The 24,652-nt window shown below is 38.5% G+C and overlaps 1 protein-coding gene across 4 annotated transcripts in view; it reads left to right on the top strand.

Annotated features, from left to right (window-relative positions):
- egln1a (egl-9 family hypoxia-inducible factor 1a) overlaps positions 1 to 22,472 on the top strand; it is a 100,636-nt gene extending 78,164 nt beyond the window's left edge. For 3 of the 4 annotated variants that reach the window (XM_043680098.1, XM_043680103.1, XM_043680102.1), the window contains 3 exons: positions 6,276 to 6,412; positions 13,918 to 13,985; positions 20,909 to 22,472. In XM_043680098.1, coding sequence (XP_043536033.1) covers positions 6,276 to 6,412; positions 13,918 to 13,985; positions 20,909 to 20,970 — 267 coding nt within the window. In that variant the 3' untranslated portion in view covers positions 20,971 to 22,472. Of the gene's footprint in view, positions 1 to 6,275; positions 6,413 to 13,917; positions 13,986 to 15,865; positions 15,969 to 20,908 lie in introns of those variants that run through there. The other variant, XM_043680101.1, reaches the window with a different exon arrangement.
- The last annotated feature ends 2,180 nt before the right edge of the window (positions 22,473 to 24,652 follow it).

Genomic DNA, 24,652 nt, shown 5'->3' with positions numbered 1-24,652 from the left:
GAAGATTGAGGGAGCGAGGGCCCTTCTGACTGGACCCAGGAAGTAGCACTGTATTATTCCTCTACAAAACACTGCTCCAGGTTAACTTAATGCTTGCGTCTCTTGATTAAACTTAAAGGTAAAAGCCATATCTCAATAAAGCATTTAATCAAGAAAGAACCCACTCTACTCACTCAATTAGGGATAGTGGAGGGAACTTGTGCCTGGAGCCGGTGGAGGTAGGGGAGGTCCTCAACCAATACGCTGCTTCAGTATTCACTAGTGAGAGCAATATTGTTCTTTGTGAGGACAGCATGAAACAGGCCTATATGCTCGAATAGATTGATGTTGAGGCGGGGGATGTGTAGGAAACCTTGAAAAACATGAGGATCGATATGTCCCCTGGGAAGGATAGGATATATTCCTGTTGTCCATAATCATCCAGGTGGGACCATTCTTGATAAAGGGCTTATGCCCGAAACGTTGATTCTCCTGCTCCTCAGGTACTGCCTGACCTGCTGTGCTTTTTCCAGCACCACACTTTCGACTCTGATCTCCAGCATCTGCAGTCCTCACTTTCTACCAGATAGGATATACCTAAGGTAGCGACGGAAGAGATCGCTGCCCCTTTGGTGATGATTGGAGGGTGGCAAATGCTATTCCCTTGTTCAAGAAAGGAAGCAGGGACAACCCTTGGAACCAAAGACCAGCCAGCCCCATGCCGATGGTGGGCAGATCACCAAAGAGGATTCAGAGGGACAAGATGAATGATTATTTTGAGAAGCATAGCTTGGCTACAGATAGTGAGCATGGCCCGGTCAGGGGTAGGTCATGCCCTACAAGCCCCAGTGAATTCCTTGAGAATATGACAAAATACATTGATGGTAGAGCAGTGAACATGGTATACATGGACCCCAGCAAGGTGCCTCATGGTAGGCCCATTCAGAAACCAAGGAGGGATGGGATACAGAGAAATCTGGCCATCAGACCCAGAACAGGCTGACCCATAAAAGACAGAGGACTGTGGCAGACTGAAAGTATGTGTTCAACGACCAGATGTGTTCCGCAGGGATCTGCCCTGGGACCTCCACTCCCCATTACTTCCACAAATGACTTGAATGAGGAAGTGGAAGGGTGGGTCAGTAAGCTTGCCGATGACATGAAGGTTGTGGAGGTGAAGAGGGCTGTTGTAGGTTGCACCGGGAGATTGGCAGGTTACAGAGTTGGGCTGAAAAGTGTTAGATGGAGCTCAACCCGGAAAAGTATGAAGTGACTCATTCTCGAAGGTTGAATTTGAATGCAGATTATAGGGTTAAAGGCAGGATTCTTAGCAGTGTGGAGGAACAGAGGGATCATAGGGCCTATGTCCACAGATCCCCCAAAGTTGCCACTCATGTTGTTAGGGTTGTTAAGAAGGCGGATGGTGCGCTGGCCTTCACCACTAGTAGGGAGCTTGAGCTCAAGACCTGCGGGGCTATGCTGAAGCTCCACAAAGCCCCGGCTAGACCACACTGGGAATATTGTGTTCAGTTCCAATTGTCTCATTATAGGAAATATGTGCAAGCTTTAGAACTAGTGTAGTATTCTCATAAGGTTAACATCCAGGTTCTATTGATAGTAAGGAAGGCAAAAGAAATGCTAGCGTTCATTTCAAGAGGGCTAGAATACAAAGTAGGGATGTGCTACTGAGCTGTATAATGCTGTTGTCAGACCACATCTGGAATATTGAGCAGTTTTGGGCCCTGTATCAAAAGAAGGATGTGTTGGCCTTCATACTGGGTTTAAAGGCAGGATTCTTAGCAGTGTGGAGGAACAGAGGGATCATAGGGCCTATGTCCACAGATCCCCCAAAGTTGCCACTCATGTTGTTAGGGTTGTTAAGAAGGCGGATGGTGCGCTGGCCTTCACCACTAGTAGGGAGCTTGAGCTCAAGACCTGCGGGGCTATGCTGAAGCTCCACAAAGCCCCGGCTAGACCACACTGGGAATATTGTGTTCAGTTCCAATTGTCTCATTATAGGAAATATGTGCAAGCTTTAGAACTAGTGTAGTATTCTCATAAGGTTAACATCCAGGTTCTATTGATAGTAAGGAAGGCAAAAGAAATGCTAGCGTTCATTTCAAGAGGGCTAGAATACAAAGTAGGGATGTGCTACTGAGCTGTATAATGCTGTTGTCAGACCACATCTGGAATATTGAGCAGTTTTGGGCCCTGTATCAAAAGAAGGATGTGTTGGCCTTCATACTGGGTTTAAAAGAATGGCCCTGGGGATGATAAATTTGTCATATGAGGAGAGGTTGAGAAACTCTGGGTCTGTACTCAGTCCATATTAGAAGGATGGGGGGGGGGGATTTCTCATTGAAACTTACAGAATACTGAGACATCTGGATACAGTGGAAGTCGAGAAGATGTTTCCATTAGTAGGAGAGACTAGAACCTGAGGGCACACCTCAGAGTAAAGGGACAACCCTTTAGTAAAAAACACTTAGATGAGAGGAAGGAAAGTAGCAAGAGACTCATCTGGGCATGGACCCTTTGCACAGAATATTGCTGTGTTGTACATTCTGTGCAAGGTGGTATGCCATGTCTTAATATTGTAAATTCTTCAATGAAATACCAAATAGTTTCACTTACTTACATTCTGTGTTCTTAAAGGCCTCAATAAACACAACTAGGGCAAAGACTCAGCTTTAGTATTATAGTTAATAGCAAATTTTTTTACCTTTAAACATCAGAAGCTGAAGTGTATGATGGCCTGCTAAATCAATATTTTGATGCCATTGAAATTCCTATCTGAAAATTTACCAGTAAACATCTCATAGGAGTTGGTTGGCTTAGTTGGCTGGGTGGCTGGTTTGCGATGCAGAGTGATGCCAACAGCATGGGTTCAATTCTTGAACCAGCTGAGATTACCATGAAGGACTCTCCTTCTCAACTTTTCCACACACCTGAGGTGTGGTGATCCTCAGGTGAAACTACCATCAGTTGGCTCTCTGAGAGAGCAGCCCAATGGTCCTGTAGCAACTTTACCTTTAAACATCTCAAAAATACCTTAGCAGAGAATTCAGAAACCCACTTTCTTTAAGATTCAGTCCATGAACATTGGCAGGACTAAGACTAAACTTGGTTGTACACCAACCCAGAACACTAAGGGGCAACAGAAATATTGTGATTGATAATGTCACTGATTGACATTGGATAATGCATCACAGTCCTCACCACAAAGACTTTGTCTGTGACTTGATCTATTTAATTATTATGGGAGAAATCCAATGTAAAGGCTCAGTTAAGCTCTGGGAGGTATCAGTGTGCACCTGGAGGGTAACAAACTAGGGTCTTTGGAGAGGAATAGTAGAGATGAGGTGATAAATTGCAGTGTCATAGAAGGCAAGGATGGATAACTATAATAATCTGGCCTGACACCAGACGTTTAAGAGTGCAGGAATTGGATCTTATGGAGTGGTTTTCAACTGGTGTGACAAGGTGAGAAGCTTACCATGAAATGTTTTTGATCGTGCTGCCAATCTGCTCTGGAGCCTGTGACTCCTATTGAAGGCAGTATCTGCTGCTATTTGTCACTGTGCATACACTGTAAAGAAATCCATTCAGTTATTCAGTTAGTGTGCCTTGATCTTGAAAAGATTAGGAACCACTGATCCTATGGACTGAACTTGGAAAAGGTAATGCAGATGGATTGGCGGGGAGATGAAAGAAGAATAAAATTGAAACAGCGACCAGCATCAGGACATGAGCTAGATTTTGGGCAAGGAGATAGGAACAGAGAAAAGGAATTGCAGCCGAATGCTTTTAGCTTAATAACGGAAAGCAACCTGAATTTCATCTAAGGATGACTATAACAAGAGGACAAATTTTCAGCTGATAATACATTTTTGTAAAAGATTGCTGGAATGAAAGAGCTAACACTCTAATTGCAAACAAGAAAATGCCTTGTATTACCAGTTTCCAAAACCACATCCATCACTGTCTCAAGTAGTGCCGTTTCCTCCTGAGCAGTCCAGTTTGGATCCAAAATGGGGAAATCCGATGTCATTGTATTTTGCAAAAAAACTAGCTTGACACAAGAATTACAGATAATCTTCAAAGAAATGTTATTAAACAGCTGAAAAAAATTTGTGACTTTGAACAAAAATACATAATGTCTGGAATCACTAACTAAAGGGAATTTGGAAAGCTGAATGATATGGCATATGAAAAATGTAAATAACTTTGCGAGGCAAGACTTAAAATATGAAAAATCACTTTTGTTATGTTTAAATCAGTTTTATTCAAAGATTGAATCTTCAAAACCTTTTATTTTAAAGAAAATTGACTAATCTGTTAAAATGTAGCAAATAGTTAAGTAAGAGATTGGGGTTAATTGCTTAATTGATGGGTAGATAATAAAAAGGGAACTGAATGTTCCACTACCCACATGGGTGTTTTTCTGGTGGTGGAACATACAGAATAAAGCTTTTGCACAATAGTCTTTTTACTGTGTTAGAAATAAATAAATAAGGAACTGGAATGGTGCTTGGATCCAACGTTATACATCAGTTGGAGGATGCTCAAGTGTGTGGTGGAATCCCATCTATGTGTGCTTGGATGGAATTTCGCATTTACCCAAAGGTCCTGAACCCCTCTCAGTAGCCTGAGCTGCCTCCTGAATATGTGTTGTATGTCTTTTCACCTTTGCAAAGAGGCAGTTTTTGTATAGGCTACTGTTGCACACCATCCACCTCATCTCTAACATCCGGATGTGTGGATCCCCAGTAGAGGGCTGTCAACGCAGGAGTCCTCCATTTTCCTGTTGGGGACCAATGATGGAAGGTGTTGCATGCAGCAGTCCCTCACAATCATAGATTGTGGCGGTTCATAAACTCCCAACCCAACTGTTTATTTTGTGGCGCTGTGGAGTCGGACCATGTATATATTGTCATGTTTTTGGCTTTTCTTCAATCCCATTCTCCTGGCCTTTGGGCACCCAGTGCAGAGAGGTGTGGACAGGTTGAAAGACCTCCTTGTGGGTCTGTTTCAGGGCTTGGCCAGGCTGGCTATAAAAGGTGGAGGAGGGTCAAGGTAGTGGACCATGGAGGGGATGAGCTCTGCCAACTATCACCTCTCTTCCACAGTTATGTTTGAGTCTGGGTTTCATTGGAGAGGGAGTGAACAGTGTCTACCAATATTCTCAATGCCTTTAGAGGGAGGTGGCCACGGGGAAGTAGGGTGTGTGGGATAGAGTGTTTTACTTTCTCCCTACAACTCCATTTTGATTTAGTCCCCCTCCCTTTCGCCCTACCTGCCTCAATTTTTTTTATGTGAACATCCCCCTTAAGAGGCTTGCTTGTCAGTATGCAGTTAGCCATGTGGGTGTTTTCCTGGTGTTGGGGAAAAATATATATGATCAACGCTGTTCGTAATGGTGTCTATTTTTGTCTCCCGATATATTTTTTTAAATATATTTTTATATAACCGCAAGTGATTTGGGATTTAAAATAAAAAGGATATTATTTGACCCTACATTTGAAAAAATGTTTTAAAAAAGCAAAGAAAAACACAGAACCAGAGGGTCGCCTTGTGGTGAAGTGGTAAAGTCCATACCCCTGGACCAGGAGGCCCAGGCTCAAATCCTAGAAACGCATTTAAAAAATGGAGGTGCCATAGGTAATTTGGTGATTAAAAGGAAACAAGTCATTTGGTTGTGTCCCCAGTTCTGAGAAAGGGTCATTCAGCTTGAAACATTAACTCTGATTTTTCTGCACAGGCACTGACATTCCCAGCACTTTCTTTTTTGTTTCTGTTTAACTCAAGAACTGACAATCAACAGTTATGTTTTCATATGATAGATATTACATTAGTAGCATTTCGTCTCCATAAAAGTAACTTGCCTTGAATGATTCCTAATAAAGGGTTTCCACTTCTTTCTTAATCTGTATCCGATAAACAGAGCATTCTCCATAGCTATTTGAAATGCAAAATTAAAAAAAAAATCTGTTTTTCTTTGTTAGAGTACTGAGTAGTGGCAAAATCTTAAGAGAATTTAGACCTCACAACACTTGACTTTTTCTTATAGGCTCATTGTGAATGGACAAGTTTAGACCGGAAATATATAATTATGATATCAAGTAACAATGAAAGAGGGTGATTTGTAATTGACTGATTCTGAAAAGTTTTGAGTTTTACAAACCTTTAAAATTGAAAAGTAATCAATTCTTAATAGATTAAATGCACTGCATTAGTATGAATTGGTGTTAACTTAAGAAAATGTCTTCCCTAAAGATTTCCTTTTTCTTTGCTAGGTAAATGGAGGTCTTCTTCGAATTTTTCCAGAAGGAAAATTACAGTTTGCTGATATTGAACCAAAGTTTGACAGGCTGCTATTTTTCTGGTCCGATCGACGCAATCCTCATGAAGTTCAACCTGCTTATGCCACAAGGTAATCCTATGAAGTCCTTTAATTGGCAAAGGAGCTAAAATTATATGATCACCTTCATAGTCATCATTCTCCATTTACCTCAGCATATTGTTGTCCTCAGAAGAAAAATTATATGGATAATGCACATTAAAGATGTTAATGTGCTCAGTCCTCCTAAGGAGGTCTCGATATAGTTAAAATTGACTTGGTATCAGAAATTTTCATATTCGGCTGGACCAAAATATGGAGAAAAATCAGCTATATGCTCAAAATCATTGTGGTTAGACAAGGTATACTACTGAGAGCCATTTGCTGCATAGTGTTTATCAAGTGCCTGTGAATACTTTCCAGTTTGTGGTAAAAGTAGCTGGAGCGCAAAATCACAGAATTTGTATGGTATAGAAGGAGGTCTTTTGTTTTCGTTCCTTTAATTTTTGAGTGCGAACAGCTTTTCTATCCAATCATTCATGATTTGAAAACCTCTATCTGATCTCCTCTCCGGCTACTCTCTAAGAGGACAGTTTCAACTACTTCAGTCTACTTTACAACTGAAGTTTCACATTCCTGAAACCATTCTTGTAAATTCCTTTGCATTCTGTTTAATGCATTCAGATCTTTCCTATAATGTTGCACCCACAACTGTACTCAGTACAGTTATAACAAGTGTCTTGTGCAAGCTCAGCATCATCTCCTTGCACTTTTACTCTGTCTTTATTAATAAAGTTGACGACACTGTATGCTTGACATACAAGCTTCTGCAAATCTATTGTGTGGCACTGTATCAGTATCTGGAAATCTACTTATGGCACAGTTTATTCTCAGTGAGGTTCTCTTACTGCTTTAAAACTCCAGCAGCTTAGGGAACATAATTTCCCCTTTAGAAATCCATGCTGACTCTTCCGAGTCAACTCCTCTTTTCCCAAGTGACTACTAATTCTATCAAGAATAATTGTTTTTCGAAGCTTCCCCACCATTAAGTTAAATTGACTGGTCTGTAATTGTTGAGGTAATCCTTAACAACCTTTCTTGAGTAATATCGTAATGTTTGTAATTCTCTCACCTTCTGATTTGGAGATGCCGGTGTTGGACTGAGGTATACAAAGTTAAAAATCACACAACACCAGGTTATAGTCCAACAGGTTTAATTGGAAGCACACTAGCTTTCGGAGCGTCGCTCCTTCATCAGGTGATATCACCTGATGAAGGAACGACGCTCCGAAAGCTAGTGTGCTTCCAATTAAACCTGTTGGACTATAACCTGGTGTTGTGTGATTTTTAACTCTAACCTTCTAGCAGCTTCCCTCAAGTCCAGGGAAGACTGATTATGGCCAGTGCCCCTGAAATCTCTACTTTCATTTCCTTCAAAAACCCTGGATGCATCTCATCCTGTCCTGGTGCCTTATCAATTTTAACTATACCTAAACAATTTGCTCTTTGAAGGTAGCCCATTGTTCAGTTTCTGTTTTCCCCTCCAACTTCTTGTTCCACAAATCCTGCCCTGTTGCATGTCATTCTCCACCATCATCCTGAACCTTATACAATGGTCACTATCTCTAAATGTTCTCCAGCTGATAGTTGATCCCCTTGACCCATATCATCCCCAAGTTATAACCATGCATCCCTTTTGTTGGACGGGACACAACTGACATTCTGTCAAGAAATCCGAAGATGCTGACCCCTACTTTGAACATTTGTCACTTGCTGTTGTTGCCTTCCACTCTTGCGAATTTGAAATTTAACATACTGACCTTAGTTAAAGATTAAATCTTTTCAATGATGATGAAAGGTTTAATGATAATCAAGCCAATAATGGAGACTGAATGGGTAGAATTAATGAAAAGAAAGGCAAGTTTAAGATTGAAGTGGAAATTGTGTACTGGTCCCTGGTAGCAGTTGCAAAATGGTAGAATGTACGAATGTTCTGATTAGATAAACGTAAGTACCAGAGGCATAGTTCTGGTTGTGAAATCTATTGTAATATGTAGACCAGCAAATGTCAGAAAAATAGTCAATTTCTTAGTGAGTTCTTGCAAGCTTTTTGGAACAGTGGTCCAGATCTTCTAGATAGTAGGAATCTGGACATACCTTGAAAGATGTGCCTCAGGATTTCTTTGTCCTAACACAGACTATGCAATAATTGCTTGGGAGGTTTAAACTTATTGCCAATTTCCAATTGTCTGGAGTTGTCTAACAAAAAGTCTGTAATTGTAAATAAGTCTCCAACTTAATTAACTTCATAGTGAGCTGAAAGGTTGCAGAGTTTGAACCCTGTTTTAGCTGAAAGAAGGAACATTTAAAAAAAAATAAATTTATGGATGTTTGGAATACAGAGAACAATGAAGCACGATGAAGTGGATAACTGCAGCTGCAATGAGGAAGTGTGAAAAGAATCTTGCAAGGGGCAAGAAAATAAATATGAAAAATGTTTAGAATTGTATTGGGTGAAATAGGATTATCCTGAACAATAGAGACACTTGAAAGCTGGTAACGTTGATTCAGTCAATGAATATAATGAACTAGGAGACTTTTGAATTATCATTTGCATCAACATTTCCTGTGATTTAAAAAGGATAGCATGTCGAACATCCTGAGAAAACTAATACTGAATTAGGAATGGAACTTGCCAGAATTTTCAGTATAAGCAAAACCGTATCAATGAAGAAAATAATGATCCGAAGGAGTGGCAGATTTCAAACATTAAATGTTTTCCATTTTAGGCTTTCAAAGGAAGTAGTTGATCATTTTGCAGATGCCTTCCACAGTGGAATGAGTTGGAAAGTTCTCTCAATTTGGGAGCCATTCCTTTTAGATTGGACTTAATATTATTTAACAAATTATTAAAATTATGGCACATTGTATTGGCAGATGGGGCTTGAACCCAACATTTCCATCCCAGAGGTCACATTGATCTTGGGTACCTTCTTTCATATTAGAAACTTGCACGCCACTCTCCTATTAGGACAGGCAAGAGAGGGAAGACGAATTAGTTCTTAGGAAATTCTTCAGAGTAAATAAGAGTGAAATAGCTGAACACACAGATTTCAGCTGATTGAGAGAGCCAGCATGAGTTTGTAAAGAGCTGGTGAACAAAGTACCCTGTAACAGTCAGCACTATTGAGAAGAGCTGTCCCTCAAAATGGAAAAGCCATGTTTTGAGAGAAATCAAGGTATGGTATTACAGAAAAACAGATAAGTGATTGGATGAATAGTTTATTTGTATATCATCAAAGTTATTGTCATTTATTACTGATTGTAACAGTTATAGTAAGGTTTACTATTAGCCAGATTATTGGAGTAGCAGTGTTTATTATATGTAACCTCTACAGTTAAGACCAATGTAAAATACCTTTTCAATTCAATTCATTTAGCATCCCAATAAGCAACAGTATGACAAATGAATGGAAGAGAAAATGATCATCACCAGGAAAATGGTACTGGACAAATTTAGAAGGTGCAGGCTGCCAAGTCTTCAGGTCCTGATGGACTTTATTTTCATTGTTTTAATTTTCTAAATTTATGTTATTAAAAATTTGTCTGTGGGATGTAAGCTGAGTCAGCTTCATTGCTCATCCTGAAGAAGGTGGTGGTGAGTTGCAATCTAGAATTGCCACAATCCTTGACATGCAAGACATCTTCAGTGCTGTTAGGAAGAGAGTTTGAGGATTTTGACCCAGCAACTGTGAAGTGATGGTGATATAATTGCAAGTCAGGTTATGTAGCTTGAGGTGGAACTTGCAGATAGTGGTACTCCCCTCTAACTATTACTGTCTCCACATGGATCTACTTCTCTCTCCCTGAAACTGAATTATATTATGGCCGTTGCCACGCAGGGCCATTTTCAATGTGAGGTCATTAATTCATCTTCATCGTTGCATAATACCAGGTCTGATATAATCTGTTGTTTGCTCAGCTTGAGAAGGAACTAGTTTTAGAATTACAGAAAAACATTCTATGAATTCCTCACCTTGGCTATGTTTGCCCATTTTATTTTCCAGTCTGTATGTGGGTTACAATTCCCCATGATTATCACTGTACCTTTCTGACATGCTGTTGTTTTTTCCTTTACATTTGCCCCTAAAAGTACCAACTTTGTAGGGTATTGTACACCACTCTCAAGTGATTCTTGCCTTTTATAATTTCTCATTGTTTCGCAAACCACTTCTAGATCTTGGTTTCCTGAATCTCGACTGTGGTAATACCATCATTTAAGCAACAAAAGAAGTTGAAAGTGGGGTGTCAAAAGTGGGAATGTCATTGAATAATAATGGGTGGTAGTTAGATTTTCTCTTACTGGAAATAGTCATGTTCTGGCACTTGTATGGTGTGCATGTTATTTGACATTCAGTCCAAGCCGAGATGTTGTCCAGGTCTTGCAGCATATGGCCATGGATTTCTTCAGAATCTGAGGAATTGCAAATGGTGCTGAGTATTGCGCAGTAATAAGAGAAGTTTCCCATTTAATCTTATAATGGAGGGAAGAGTTTTGAAGCAGCTGAAGATGGTTAGGTCTTGGTTCCCTGAGGAACTCTTGCAAAGATGTCCTGAAACTGAACTCCAACAACCAAAACAATCTTTCTTTCCAACAACTAATAGAGATTTTTCCCTGATTTGCATTAACTCTTGTTTTGCTATGTCTTCTGATATTACACACTGTCAAATGCTGCCTTAATGTCAAAGACAATCACTTTCTCTCTCGCCTGCCCTCTAGAGGTCAGTTCTTTTTGGACCAAGCGCTATAATGAGGACAGGAGCTGAGTGACCCTGGTGGAATCCCAAATAATTGTTGATGAGTAGTTATTACTAAACAGGTGCTGCTTGAAGCATTGTCAACTCTTTCCATCCCTTTGCTGATCATTTGAGAGTAAACTGGTAGGGTGGTAATTTTCAAATTTGCTGGGTATATTCTAGTGTTGTAGCTGTCCTGAAACAGCTTGACTGGGGGCATGGCTACTTCTGGAGCACATTTCTTTCATTCTGTTGTTTGAATGTTGTCAGAGTCTTTGCCACATTCTTGTATCCTTTGCAATGTTTATGCTTTCAGCTGTTCGAGATGTTAGTAGAGTGAATTTAATAAAATTGGCTGAAGACTGATATAGTCAAGAGTGTGGTGCTGGAGACGCACAGCAGGTCAGGCAGCATCCGAGAATCAGGAGAATTGATGTTTTGTGCATTCCTGATGAAGGACTTATGCCTGAAATGTCGATTCTTCTGCTCCTTGGATGCTGCCTGACCTGCTGTGCTTTTCCAGCATCACCCTCTGGACTCTGATCTCCAGCATCTGCAGTTCTCGCTTTCTCCTCCCTGAAGACTGATATAGAACATAGAACTTTACAGCACAGTACAGTCCCTTCAGCCCTCGGTTCCACAGGTTGGTGCAACAACCTGAAACCCATCTAATTTACACTATTCCATTTTCATCCATATGTTTATCCAATGACCATTTAAATACCTTTAAGGTTGGTTAGTCTATCTGTAGCACATCAGCCCTCCAGAGGATCCATCTTCTCACTGAAGGTGGGTGCAAATTCTTTAGCCTCACTGAGGTATTGGGCTCCCTCATTCTAGTATTTGCAGGGCTGACTCCTCCAGTTAGCTGTTTCATTACGTACCATATTAGTGACTGAATGTTTAAATGTAATCCTTTGGATGTGGGATCACTTGGAATTGCCCGTCACATTTTCCCTCTGATATTTGGCATGCAAGTAGTCCTGTGTTGTAATTTCACTGTTTTCACTAAATGTTTTAGGTGTTTGCAGTTTTTCTATCTCATGTCATCCTGCATTATTCCTTAACAAGTATTGGTCCTCCAACACATTGATAATGTTAGAGTGGATAATAAACTTGGCCATTACGTACAGATTATGGTTGAGTAGGATCTTGAGGATGGTGATGGCCCATAGTGCTTTGTGGGTTTCCAGTCTTGAAATGTTAAATCTGTACAAAATCTATCCCATTTAGGATAGTGGTAGTATCACACAACATGATAGAGGATATTTTCATTGTGGAGATTGGACTTTCTCTCCAAAATGACTGTATAGTGCAGATTTGAACAAATGTTTTGTCTGCAAAAGTGACTTTTGTATTTTCACTGTCCACTGAATACTTAGCCAGTATACAGTCTAGATTGTAAAGTTTGAGACTCTGGGCTACACAAGAATATTTTTCACTTAACATTACTTAACAATATTTATCTTTGTCTGAGCTCAATCTCCAATCAGAATATCCTTCAAGATGGCTTTTTATTTTTAGTGTTAAAGATTCCTCTGTTCCCTGTATTAAGCACCCCTCCCTTCAATGAAACCACAATTAAGTGTTTTTGTTCTTTTTTTTTAAAAAGTGCTTTAGGAGAACCCAATTCCTTAATTTTAAAAAAAGTTGTAACTTGGACCAGTGAAACTTAATTTGTGCATATATCTTTAATGTTGGTATATGCTGTCATCAAGGACAAGCAATATAAATTAAAATCCTGGAATTCCTGATCTGGACTATGTGGGTTGTAATGATTCGAGAAGCAGCTCACCACCATGTCCTCTAAGCAATTAGGAATGGCCAACAAGTGCAAGTCTAGCTAGCATCTCCCATATCCCAGGAAAGAATAAATTTTTTTTAAAATGTTGTCTTATTTGGGTTCTATTGTACTTCAGCGAAACGGCTGGCAGATCTTAGTAATTGTCTTTCAGTAGTTAATATTTATGTTAAAAGAGAAAAAGATTTACTAAGTCCTCTTCATGATTTGACTGTCTCAAGCTACTTTATAGCCATAATCACTAAAAGGTAAAGTTGCATAGGATTGCTTTCTCATGAGGGAGAGATGACTAGTGATGGTTAACCGGAGGGTCACCACACCCAGGCAAGGGGAGAAGTTGAGAGAAAGAGTCCTTCATGGTAACCTCAGCTGATGGGAAATTGAACCCATGCTATTGGCATCACCTGTGTCACGCACACTCCATCCTGAGCTAACTGGCCAATTAGCACAACGGTAATGTAGAAGAGTGTAGATCAGCCTTTGTATTGCATACCAAATAGCAAATATGCACTATCTGAACCATGTATGTTTCTAATAAGACTCCAAATTAAAGGTGAGCCTTGGTAAACTTTGACAGAGAAACATGACCAAAAATCCAAAAGTAAATTGGCAAACGAGAAATGCATGCTTTAAATATAAACTTTAGTATTCAAATAAATTTACTGTGAAGCCAGATTTTTTTTAAATTGAAAACAATGCTACATTGTAAAAGCTCATGACACCAAATATTATGGCCAATTATAAGAAATTACATGTCAAGTTAAAAGATTGAAAATGACTTCATAGCATGGCTTCATGAAACATCTAGTCATATTTACCAATCTTTCTCATAGCAATCAAGAATGGCTATGTTTCCTCTAAACATAAACCTTCATAACACAACTTGTTGAACTGGTGCTGTACATGATGAGCGATGCATGTCAAGAGTTTCATTTTACTTTGAACAGTGCCTACTGGGAATATATAAAGATGAATTAACTATTTTTATATTCAACTTTAGGTACGCTATAACAGTCTGGTACTTTGATGCAGATGAGCGAACACGAGCTAAAGACAAATATTCAACAGGTAAAGAGGTCTCATTTCTCAATGTTATTAAGGTTACACTTTCAATACTGAATTTTTAAATATTTTGCTAGCCATTTGTAAACTGTAATTAATGCCCACTGAATATAATACTAGCACTGCTCTCTCAAATAGCTACTTGTTTGGTTTGCTAAATTGTGACAACAGATATGAAGATTCACTGTTGTCATAGTCCTTCCATTGTCTGATATGTAGTGAGTTTTTTTAAGTACAAAACCGATAAAGAAGTAATAATTGTGATGCTAAGCTAGGATATTGAAAGCATATAGATTGCAAAAGAAAAGATAGATGGCATGAGGTTGAGTTCTGAAGTTTCAAGAATGAGACTGACAAGAAAACTTGTAACATGGAAATAGGTTGCCTTCAAGTAAGGGATTGTTCAGTTACAGGCTCAGTACCTTCCAACAATGGTAAAGATAAGTGAGCCATAACCAAGGCTGCTTGGTTGATGTGAACATTAAATAATGGTTCCTCAAATAAGGAGCTTATTTAATGAAGACATAAGACCTATGTTTGTTGGAACTTGGAAGACTGTAAGGTGATCTTACTGACACAAATAGGATCTTGAGGGGATTGGATAGGGTGAGTACCTGGAAGAAATTTTCTCTTGTGTGGGCATAGTTTAAGACGAAGAGGTCTCCATTTTAAGATAGTGATAAAGCAAATGTAAGTAATAGTCATAGATGCAGTGGATCCTATTACTATGAACAAAAATATATTTTTTCAATTCATTCATTGGATGTGGGCATCAATGGTTAGGGCAGCATTTATTACCCATTCTTTACTGGTCAGAGTGCAGACAAGTGAAAACCACATTGCTGTAGCACTGGAGTCAGACCAGGTAAGAATGGCAGTTTCCTTCCCTAAAGGACATTGGTTCGCTAATGTCATGATAATCGATAACAGTTACTTGGTCATCATTAGACTCCTAATTTCAAATATTTTATTGGATTCAAATTCCACCAACTGCCATGGCAGGATTTAGACCTGGGTCCCCAGTAATATCACTATCTCCCTAAATGGATAATAATTGATGAGGGGTGCAGAGCCAAGCTAGAATATTAAGTAGGAACTGAGGGAGTATTCAATTAAGAAAGAGAAATGTGACAAAACATTAGAAGAAGCAAACACTTGGAAAATGAAAGCAAGGAGGAGTTACTGGAAACGCTGATGAGGCTTAGGGTAGATATGTCACCGAGTCTGGATGGCTTGATTTCTGGGTATCTAAGTGAGTGCGTAGCTAAGAGATAGCAACAGGTCATGTTTAAATTTTTCAACCTTTCCTCGGTATGGAGTAGGTGCTTGAGGATTAGAGTGTGACAAATGTGTGACACATTTGTCAAGAAAGGGCATAAGGATAGTCCTTGCAAATAAGGGATAACTGGTTTAATATGAGTTATAGAAAAGATTTATGAATTCTTAATTGGGGCAACAAAATAATCAAATATTTTGCACAGTTTGAGTTAATTAAGTAGATCTAGCATGAATTAATATAAGGCAGATCATACTTGACTAAATCAATTGAATTTTTTTTGAAGCATCAAAGAAGGTTGAGGAGAGGGCAGCACATGTTGTCTATATGGATTTATTTAAGAAAAGATTCTGACAGGGAACAGTGAGCTATGGTCGTGGTTGTTTTGATGCACTGAAGGATGATAGACATTGGCTCTCCTCGAAGCCCTATGTCCAATCAATACAACAATCACAGAGAAAGATTGTCTTAATGGCGTGCAAAAGTGGGCATGCAGGGGATCAAGCTCAGACCTCGGGTTTAAGGTCGATATCTGTAGTGTGATTCTATCCCTTATTCCTTTCTCTAGATTATTAACATTATCTTGGATAAATTGTGTTTTCCTTTTCAGTTCTACTGAATCCTCAACTTACAGACTCAGATGTACAGCACTGAAACAGATCCTTTGGTCCAACTCGTCCATGTTGACCAGATATCCTAATCTAATCTAGTCCCACTTGCCAGTACTTGGCCCATATCCCTCTAAACCCTGTCCTATTCATATACCCATCCAGATGCCTTTTAAATGCTGTAATTATACCAGCCTCCTCCACTTCCTCTGGCAGCTCATTTCATACATGCACCACCCTCTGCGTGAAAAAGTTGCCCCTTAGGTCTTTTTTATATCTTTATCCTCTCACTCTGAACCTATGCCCTCTAGTTCTGGACTCCCCCACCCCAGGGAAAAGACCTTGTCTGTTTATCTTATCCATGCCCCTCATGATTTTATAAATCTCTATAAGGTCACCCCTCAGCCTCCAATGCTTCTGGGAAAATAGCCCCAGCCTATTCAGTGTCTCCTTAAAGCTCAAATCCTCCAACCCTGGCAACATCCTTGAAATCTTTTCTGAACCCATATTCCAAAAGTGGCCTAACCAATGTACTGTACAACCACAACATGACCTCCCAACTCCTATACTCCATGCTCTGACCAATAAAAGAAAGCATACCAAATGCCTCCTTCACTATTCTATCTACCTGCGACTTTACTTTCCTCTCATTATTTTTCTCAATGTTTTCACACTTTTTATTTTGTGTGATCTTCACCTACGTCTTTAAATCCACCATTTGCATCTTCTGTTTCTATGAAGAAAAATTTTCATTGATAGAATTCTGTTCACAGCCACAGGATATCCCTTGAAACACTTGTAGCCAATAAAGTATTTTCTGAAGTTTAATCATTGTAATATAGTATTATATGGAAAACATGGTCAATATGTGCACAGCAATCTCCAACATACAGCAGTGTTTTATCAATTTGATGACCTGTTTTTTTGTAATTTTGTTTGAGAGATAAATATTTAACTAGAATACCTGTTCCTTAGATTATCATTATCTCTTGAGACAGCTGAGCCTTGATTTAATGTCCCATCAGAAAAATGCACCTTTCATAGTTTAACAGTTCTATATTGTTGCACCGGAATGTTAGCCTTCATTTTTTTTTGTTGTGCTCAATCGCTGGAATGAAACTTGAACCAAGGCCCTTCTAGCTCAGATGAGAGTATTATCGACTATGCTTTGCCCCTTATGTCTTTTGCTGCACTGATACCTTATGCATTCTTTAGTTTTTTTTAAAGAAATTTGCTGTTCAATTAATTCACTTTGTGATTGACATCTGTTTCTTTACCCTGCCACCTCACTTTTTTAAGAACAGCAGAAATAATGATGTTTAAGCTGCCTTGTCTTTTGAAAGATGGTAAACTGACTGACCTACATCCAACATTTCAGTTTCCATCTTCTCTTTTTAAGCAAGCTTTTTTTTATTGTTCCTTCATTGCTTTATAAAAGTAAAAGATTATTTGAAACCATGAAATAGGTTTGTTAGTCATCTTGACTAATCTAATGGTTTAGGAGAAAGTGAGGACTGCAGATGCTGGAGATCAGAGTTGAGAGTATGTTGCTGGAAAAGCACAGCAGGTCAGGCAGCATCCCAGGAGCGGGAGAATTGTTATTTCGGGCATAAGCCCTTCATCAGGAATGATTATTTCGGGCATAAACCCTTCATTATCATTCCTGATGAAGGGCTTATGCCCGAAATAACAATTCTCCCGCTCCTGGGATGCTGCCTGACCTGCTATGCTTTTCTGGTACCATACTCTCGACTCTAACCTAATGATTTGCATATTGAAAGGTCTTGAAATAAACTGTACAGAGAAAGATGCTTTGGTTGCAATCTTCCAAAATTTGCTAGATTTTGGAAAAGTCCCAGAAGACTAGAAAATCTCAAATATTACACTTGTATTCAAAAAAGGAGGAAGACCGAAAGCAGCAAACTATAGACCAGTTAGCCTACTATCTGTCATCAGTAAAATGCTGGAATCAATTACTGAACATATATTAACAAGACATTTAGAAAATCATAATATAGTCAGTTCTATGAAAGAGAAGTCATTGGTTGACTAAGTTCTTTGTGGAAGTAACATACCAGTCAGATAAAGGGGGACCTGCATAAATGGAATTGTTGGATTTTCAATAAATATTTGATAAGGTGCCAGCTTTTGAAGATCACTGCATAAAGTGAGAGGTGTAAGGGTAACTAACACGGGTGAAGGATTGATTAGCTACCCTAAAGCAGAAGACGTGGATAAATGAATCACTTCAGGCTAGCAAGCTGCACTGAGTGAAAGTTCTGAACTGCCAATAACTAGGATGTGACAAAGTTGGAGCAGTGATACATAAAGCCAATTTTTGTGGCTGGTTAGTGATCTCTTATATTCTTCCTCCTCGATCTCTTGAGGTGATCATTTCTACAGTATCATTGGCAAGGTCTTTGGTATTGCTGTTCAATTGATTATCATCTGTGTGTTGACATTGTCAACAGGGTATTAAACTAATCCTATCTTCCCTGATTGTGATAGTTTCCTGTAAGGGTAACTGTATGGTATTTAGGAGCAAGGAGCTTTGGTTAGGACAGTTGACATTTGTAACATCCTAGTTATTGGCAGTTCAGAACAAATTTGCCTTTATTCCTCCACTTCGCATTGTTGCTATGCTTCGTATTGCACTAATATACTAATTAACCTGTGACTGCATCTAAACTAATAGTTTTCTATCCTACGATGTCACATTAGTATCAAGTTAACTTTGCTCTGTTGCTATTACTTGAGCAATAAAATTGCTAGCTCCATTTATTTGTCTGTGAGAGTCCAAGTGGACATTTTTAACTTATTGGCCTGCAAATGATGGTCTAATCAACCCATTTATATAATTCAAATTATAAAATTTGAGTTTTTAAACTCAATATTGTTGGCATCTGTTTTCTTCAGATTATGATTGTGAATGAATTCAAATCAGTTTTGCAAGCAGTGTTTCCACTTTCCCATATTTTAAAGGTATTTGCGAATAGGTCATAAACACTCGCCAAGCCAATGATGCCCAAATCTCATGAACAAATTATTTTAAAAGTTATATATACAATGTACCGAGAAAATGAACCAAGAATCTTCAGGTGACATCAGCTGCTGATCTTATTTAGTGCTTTCATATATTCTTTCTAGCATTTGGAAGGTGCCAGAATAACAGGACACCAGAAGGGAAACCTATCTCTTACATTGAATCTAACAATTTAATTGTATTTCGGTACAGTGCTCAGTATTTCAGTGGAAATTCTGGTAGCTTCAACTTCTTAAGTGAACATCCCTTTTACCAACAGTGCAATCAAGCTTTAATATTCTTGTTAATTATTTGTCTTGGAAATCTGCATCACTAATAAATGTGCCAGATTCACTAAACAGCTTCTGTTCTTTTCCGTGAGCTTGCTTAATGCAAGATATTATTAAAACTGGCTCTGCTGTCAGTTATCAAATTGGTCAAATGCATTTCCATTTGTACATCTGGAACAGTCCATTTTTCTGTTAACTGTATATCTGCTTTGTTTCTCTTTGCATTGTGTTCAATGAACATAAAATAAGTTCAATGAAATAAACATTCAGTGTTGTGGAAGTTCAATTAAAGAAATCAGTAATTGAGGCATACAGCATAGACACAGACTCTTCGGTCCAATTTGTCCATTCTAAAAACTAGTCCCACTTTCCTGTGTTCAGTCTTGTATTTCTCTAAGCCTTTCCTACTCATGTACCCATCCAAATACCTCTTAAATGTTGTTACTGGATCTACCACTTCCACTGGCGGTTCATTCCATATATGAGTCATCCTCTGTGTAGAGAAAGCTGCCCCTCAGATCCCTTTTAAGTCTTTCTCCTCTCAGCTTAAAAATATTCCTTCTAGTTTTGAACTCACCACCCTAGGGAAAAGACCTCTGATATTCCCCTTATCTATGCTCCTCATGATTTTATAAACCTCTAAGGTCACCCCTCAATCTCCTAAGCCCCAGCCTCTCCTTATAACTTTATCCCTCCAGTTCCTGGTAACATCATGGTAAATCTTTTCTGCACCTTCTCAAATTTAGTAATATGCTTCCAAAGCAGAGCACCACAACTGTTCACAGTATTCCAAAAGTGGCCTCACCAACATCCTGTACAACCGCAACATGACGTCACAATTCCAATGTCCACTGGTCTGAACAATGAAGGCAAGTATGTTAAATGTTGTCTTTATCACCCTGTCGACCTGTGATGCACTTTTCAAAGAACTATGTACCTGAACCCATATGTCTCTTGGTTCAACAATACTCTCCAGGGTCCTACCATTAATTGTATAAATCCTGCTCTTGTTTGTTTTACCAAAATACAATACTTCACATTTATCTAAATTAAATTCCATCTGCCACTGCTCAGTCCATTGACCCAATTGATCAAGATCCCTTTGTAGTCTTAGATAACCTTCTTCACTGTCTACTATTCCACCAATTTTGGTGTTATCTGCAAACTTACTAACCATACTCACAAGCAATGATTCTTTGACGACAGTAAGTATCAGATGTCAGGGATTCTTGGTCTCTCACCTTTCTGTCTGCAGCCAAGGTACTGCCCTTTAAGTGAGGCAACAGCCTGGTGGAATTATCTCTGGACCTGTAAGCCAGAGACCTTGGTACTATTCTGGTAGGTGGTGAAATTTGAATTCAATAACAAATATAGCATTAAGAGTGTAATGACCACCAGAAAACTTGTCAGTTGTTGGAAACTCTTATCGTTTGATGAAAAGGATATGGTTTTAAATGGGTTACTTGTTGGAACAATTTGTAGGCTAAAATATGCTTCTGTGTTGAGAAGAGATCTTGTAGACGTGTTTCTCTTTCCAGCCAATCACCAAACAGTTCTGCAAGACAGAGGTTGCCATCTGCTTCTGCCTGAATAAGGAAGTGGGTCTTGTGGGCATCAGTAGTTACAAACAAGGAGAACAAATTTAAATCATATATACTATTTATGCTTTTTGGAACATTCTGCTCTGGTACAAATATTAATTGTTTTTAAATTTTACTTTGTTGTGGCTGCAGGTGAAAAGGGAGTTAAAGTTGAGTTAAATAAACCTTCAGAACACAGTTCAAAAGAAGCTTGACATTTCTTTCTTCCTTGTCCATATCTGTCGAGATATAAGGCTTACCTTAAGAAGGTTACCAGATGAGTGGATGAAGAATTACAATAACTGCTGCTTGTGATTCAAAGATGGGAATTCAGCAACAAAGAAATCTCTTACAAGACTGGACCTTGAATTCAGAGGCTTTGCGCTGCATTATCTGTCTCTTGGAAGTACTCATTTCAAGTGAAGAATGCCATGGTTGAAGCAGTAATGAAAGTGGAGTGAAGTTGTGGCACAGACGTGCCTGAAATAATTGAAATGCTCTTAATTTGTCAATTATAATTTATCTGATTGTCACAGGCTGCAGTTCCTCTATTTTTGTTGATTGGAATTTTGGGATAATTCGCATAAAATGTATGGTGAGGTTAGAACAAGAAAACTGCAGTATCGATATCCATGAGGAAAGTGTTGATTTACCTGATTTCACCAATATAGTAATTTAATTAACTAACTGGAGAGAAAATATAAGCATTTTAGATTTAAATCCAGAGTATCTTTTAGTGGCAGCCACTTGCCACTTGCCACAAGCTGTGAAAAAAGACATTCCTCCAGTTGAGAACAATGGAAACATTCACACTCCATTTGACTCTTCTGTTTTTCTCTTTTTTGCTTTTTCTTGACCATTTTCCATTCTATTTCCATTTTATTAAAATTCATTTTCAATCTGCAACTTTTTGTTTAAAATCCATCAGTGTGCCTCCAACATCTGCAGCGAATTGGCTGCAACTACAGCTATCTGCCACTGGAAATGCTTATTACCAGACCAATGTTGTTGTTTATGGTGAGACACTAAGTATTAGAGCGAGAAACTGAATAGGATTTTATTCCTGAACTTAAAGTTACAATTTGAAGCATCTGAAGGATTAATTATTTGTGATATATTGTTCTAAAATAGTTGCAAAACATTTTTGAACATGCTAACCAATATCTAGAATTTTACTTAATTTTAACCCAAGATGTCAAACACTTGAATTGGTTTGAATTATGGTCCATCTTCATATATATTTTCTTAAACTACGCTTTTGAAGCAGTTTCATTACATCACTGACCATTACATCCTCATTTTTTTCAATCAATCTAAATTTTAATATTTGAATGAAAAATAAATCAATGAACCAGTTTTATAAACCAATGAATTTTCACTTCTGGATATTCCTTCCTGATGGTGTTCAGTTTGGGTACTTTTCTCTTTGAAGCTGCATTCACATAATGCTGTGTCACATGTATTCAGTGCTTGGAGATAAATCAATACCATGGTGCTTTAATGGCTTTTCCAAACGGTAAGCACCTGTCTGTTTTCTTTTTCTGACAGTATATTTTAAAATGCCCTTTGATAGCTGCATAGCAAAGAGTTATACAGCATGCACATAAGATAGAGTTGGTATTTACTATGTTTGATATTATAAAATAAATTGTTAATTATGAAATGAACTGCTAGCTTGTAAAACTTGCAAAAAAATTAAATCCTTTGTTTACTGAAACCAAGTGTGATTTCTTTGACTATGTCAACATTTTCTTTTAAACAAAGCTGATGTGATAAAAAGGAGGTAGGATAATGTATCTAACTTCCTGAAGAAAATGTAGGATGACATTTCTGATTGATTCCATGCTTTTTCAGGATGGAAGAGGGAAATTTGGAGAGTGATTAACTGAAATGATAGTGGGCCAACATACTAAGGTGCTACAGCTTGTGTAGCTCAGGAGTTTCTACATGCGGGAATTCCCAAAATAACAGCAACCATGAAAGATAAGCAATGTGTGTGTGTCCAGTCAAGATAGAGTACAACTTGATGTGGTGATAGTGTTCCAATGCACCATCCATTAATCTCCAACTAGAAGTTGAAAGTTACAGGTTCTTGATGTGCTGCTGAAGTAGTTTTGACAAGTTATTGCAGTGCATTCTATATGCTGCACAGGCAACAACCTCTGCAGAACGGTGGTAAAGGGCATAAAAGTGATAATGAATGCTTGGTGAATTTGAGATGTGAACTGAAACAAATACCACTTTATTCCACTAGTCATACTTGATGCAACTTGTTCACGCTACTTAAAAAAATTGGATCCTTGTGTTCAGTAAATTCTTGTAAAACTTTTGAGTTATTGTGTAATGAAGATACATACTTTAATTTCCCAAGAATTAATATTCCTAATTAGTATTCTACAGTAATTTTAGCATCTTGTGAACATTTGAAGTCATTTCGAAAATGTCTTACTTTTGGTTAAATTTATTTTGTCAGAAATGTTAATGTTTTGCCATTATGAAAACTTAGTGTGGAAACAGGCCCTTCGGCCCAACAAGTCCACACCGACCCACCACCCAGACCCATACCCCTACATTTATCCCGGCACCTAATACTATGGGCAATTTAGCATGGCCAATTCACCTAACCTGCACATTTTTGGACTGTGGGAGGACACCAGAGTACCCAGAGGAAACCCACACAGACATGGGGAGAATGTGCAAACTCCACACAGTCAGTCGCCTGAGGTGGGAATTGAACCCGGGTCTCTGGCGCTGTGTGGCAGCAATGCCACCCACTGTGCCACCATGCCGTCCCAAAATAGATGAATGAAACTAACAAAAATAGTAAGATCTGCCTTAAATTCTACTCTAATAAAATATAGATTTTGGAAGCTAAATTTCATTTTAATGTGTATGTAATCAAAAACAGCTCAAAAACAATGTCATGAAGTATTTATGTTTGTTGAGTTGAAAAGATAGAATTAGGATTTAAGATTTAATATGTGATCTGTTTAGCTTGTTGTACTACTAAGCCACACAAAGGTGAGGTGACATACTAGGTGTATTGTCAAACCTCCCTGGTGGGATATACAGTCTTAGGAATCTGTTGGGCCTTGGCTTGGCAAGTTTACAAATAAAACTAAGTTATAAGACACCGGCTGTAGATAGAAACAGGAAGGTTTTAGAGACACACAGTTAACTGAATTGGCAAAATAACGATGAGTAGAGTTCAAAGCACGGAAATGGATTTATTCTACAATTCTCTGGATCCAAGGAAGAGGAAACAGAATGTTTCCTTAATAGTCAGGTTTTAGGAGCTGTGAAGGAGCTAATCCTGTTCCCATGACTTCCTTGAAAAACACTTAGACAGCCAGTGACTAGAATATAACACAATTCTTCTTTTTTTTTAATAGATATTTTTATTAGAAATTTAATATTTTTACAAGTTTACAAAAATAAACAAAACTCTCAGATATAAACATTGATATACAATTAGCTCAAATATACAATAGCCAAAATTTGACAAAAGAAAACAAAACAAAAAAAACCGAAAAGAAAAAAAGACAAACAAACAAAACTCAACTATCTACTAATCTAACCTACAACTAACCAGGGTGTATATTTAAGTCTCTTACATGCTCGGAATGTGTTAGCATCAGATGTAATAAAACCCGTATTCGTGCGGGATTCCTCCCCAGAGGGGCCGCGGACCAGCCAGGTTTGTAATCTCAATTAAATAAAAGCCCTTGTTAGGATAGCCGAAATATCTGTATTTATGTAATACAAAAAGGGCTGCCATATTTTATAAAATAATTCGGTCTTTCGGTGCACCATATTTGTAAGGAAGTCAAGGGGAATACATTCCATAATTAGTCTGTGCCAATTTGAAAGTCCAGGGGGGCCCTCAGCCACCCAGTT

Source organism: Chiloscyllium plagiosum, chromosome 3 (assembly GCF_004010195.1).
Source record: "Chiloscyllium plagiosum isolate BGI_BamShark_2017 chromosome 3, ASM401019v2, whole genome shotgun sequence".
In the NCBI taxonomy this organism is placed as follows: domain Eukaryota; kingdom Metazoa; phylum Chordata; class Chondrichthyes; order Orectolobiformes; family Hemiscylliidae; genus Chiloscyllium; species Chiloscyllium plagiosum.
The sequence above is the reverse complement of the archived record's forward strand: the minus strand, read 5'-3'. Positions and strand labels throughout refer to the sequence as shown.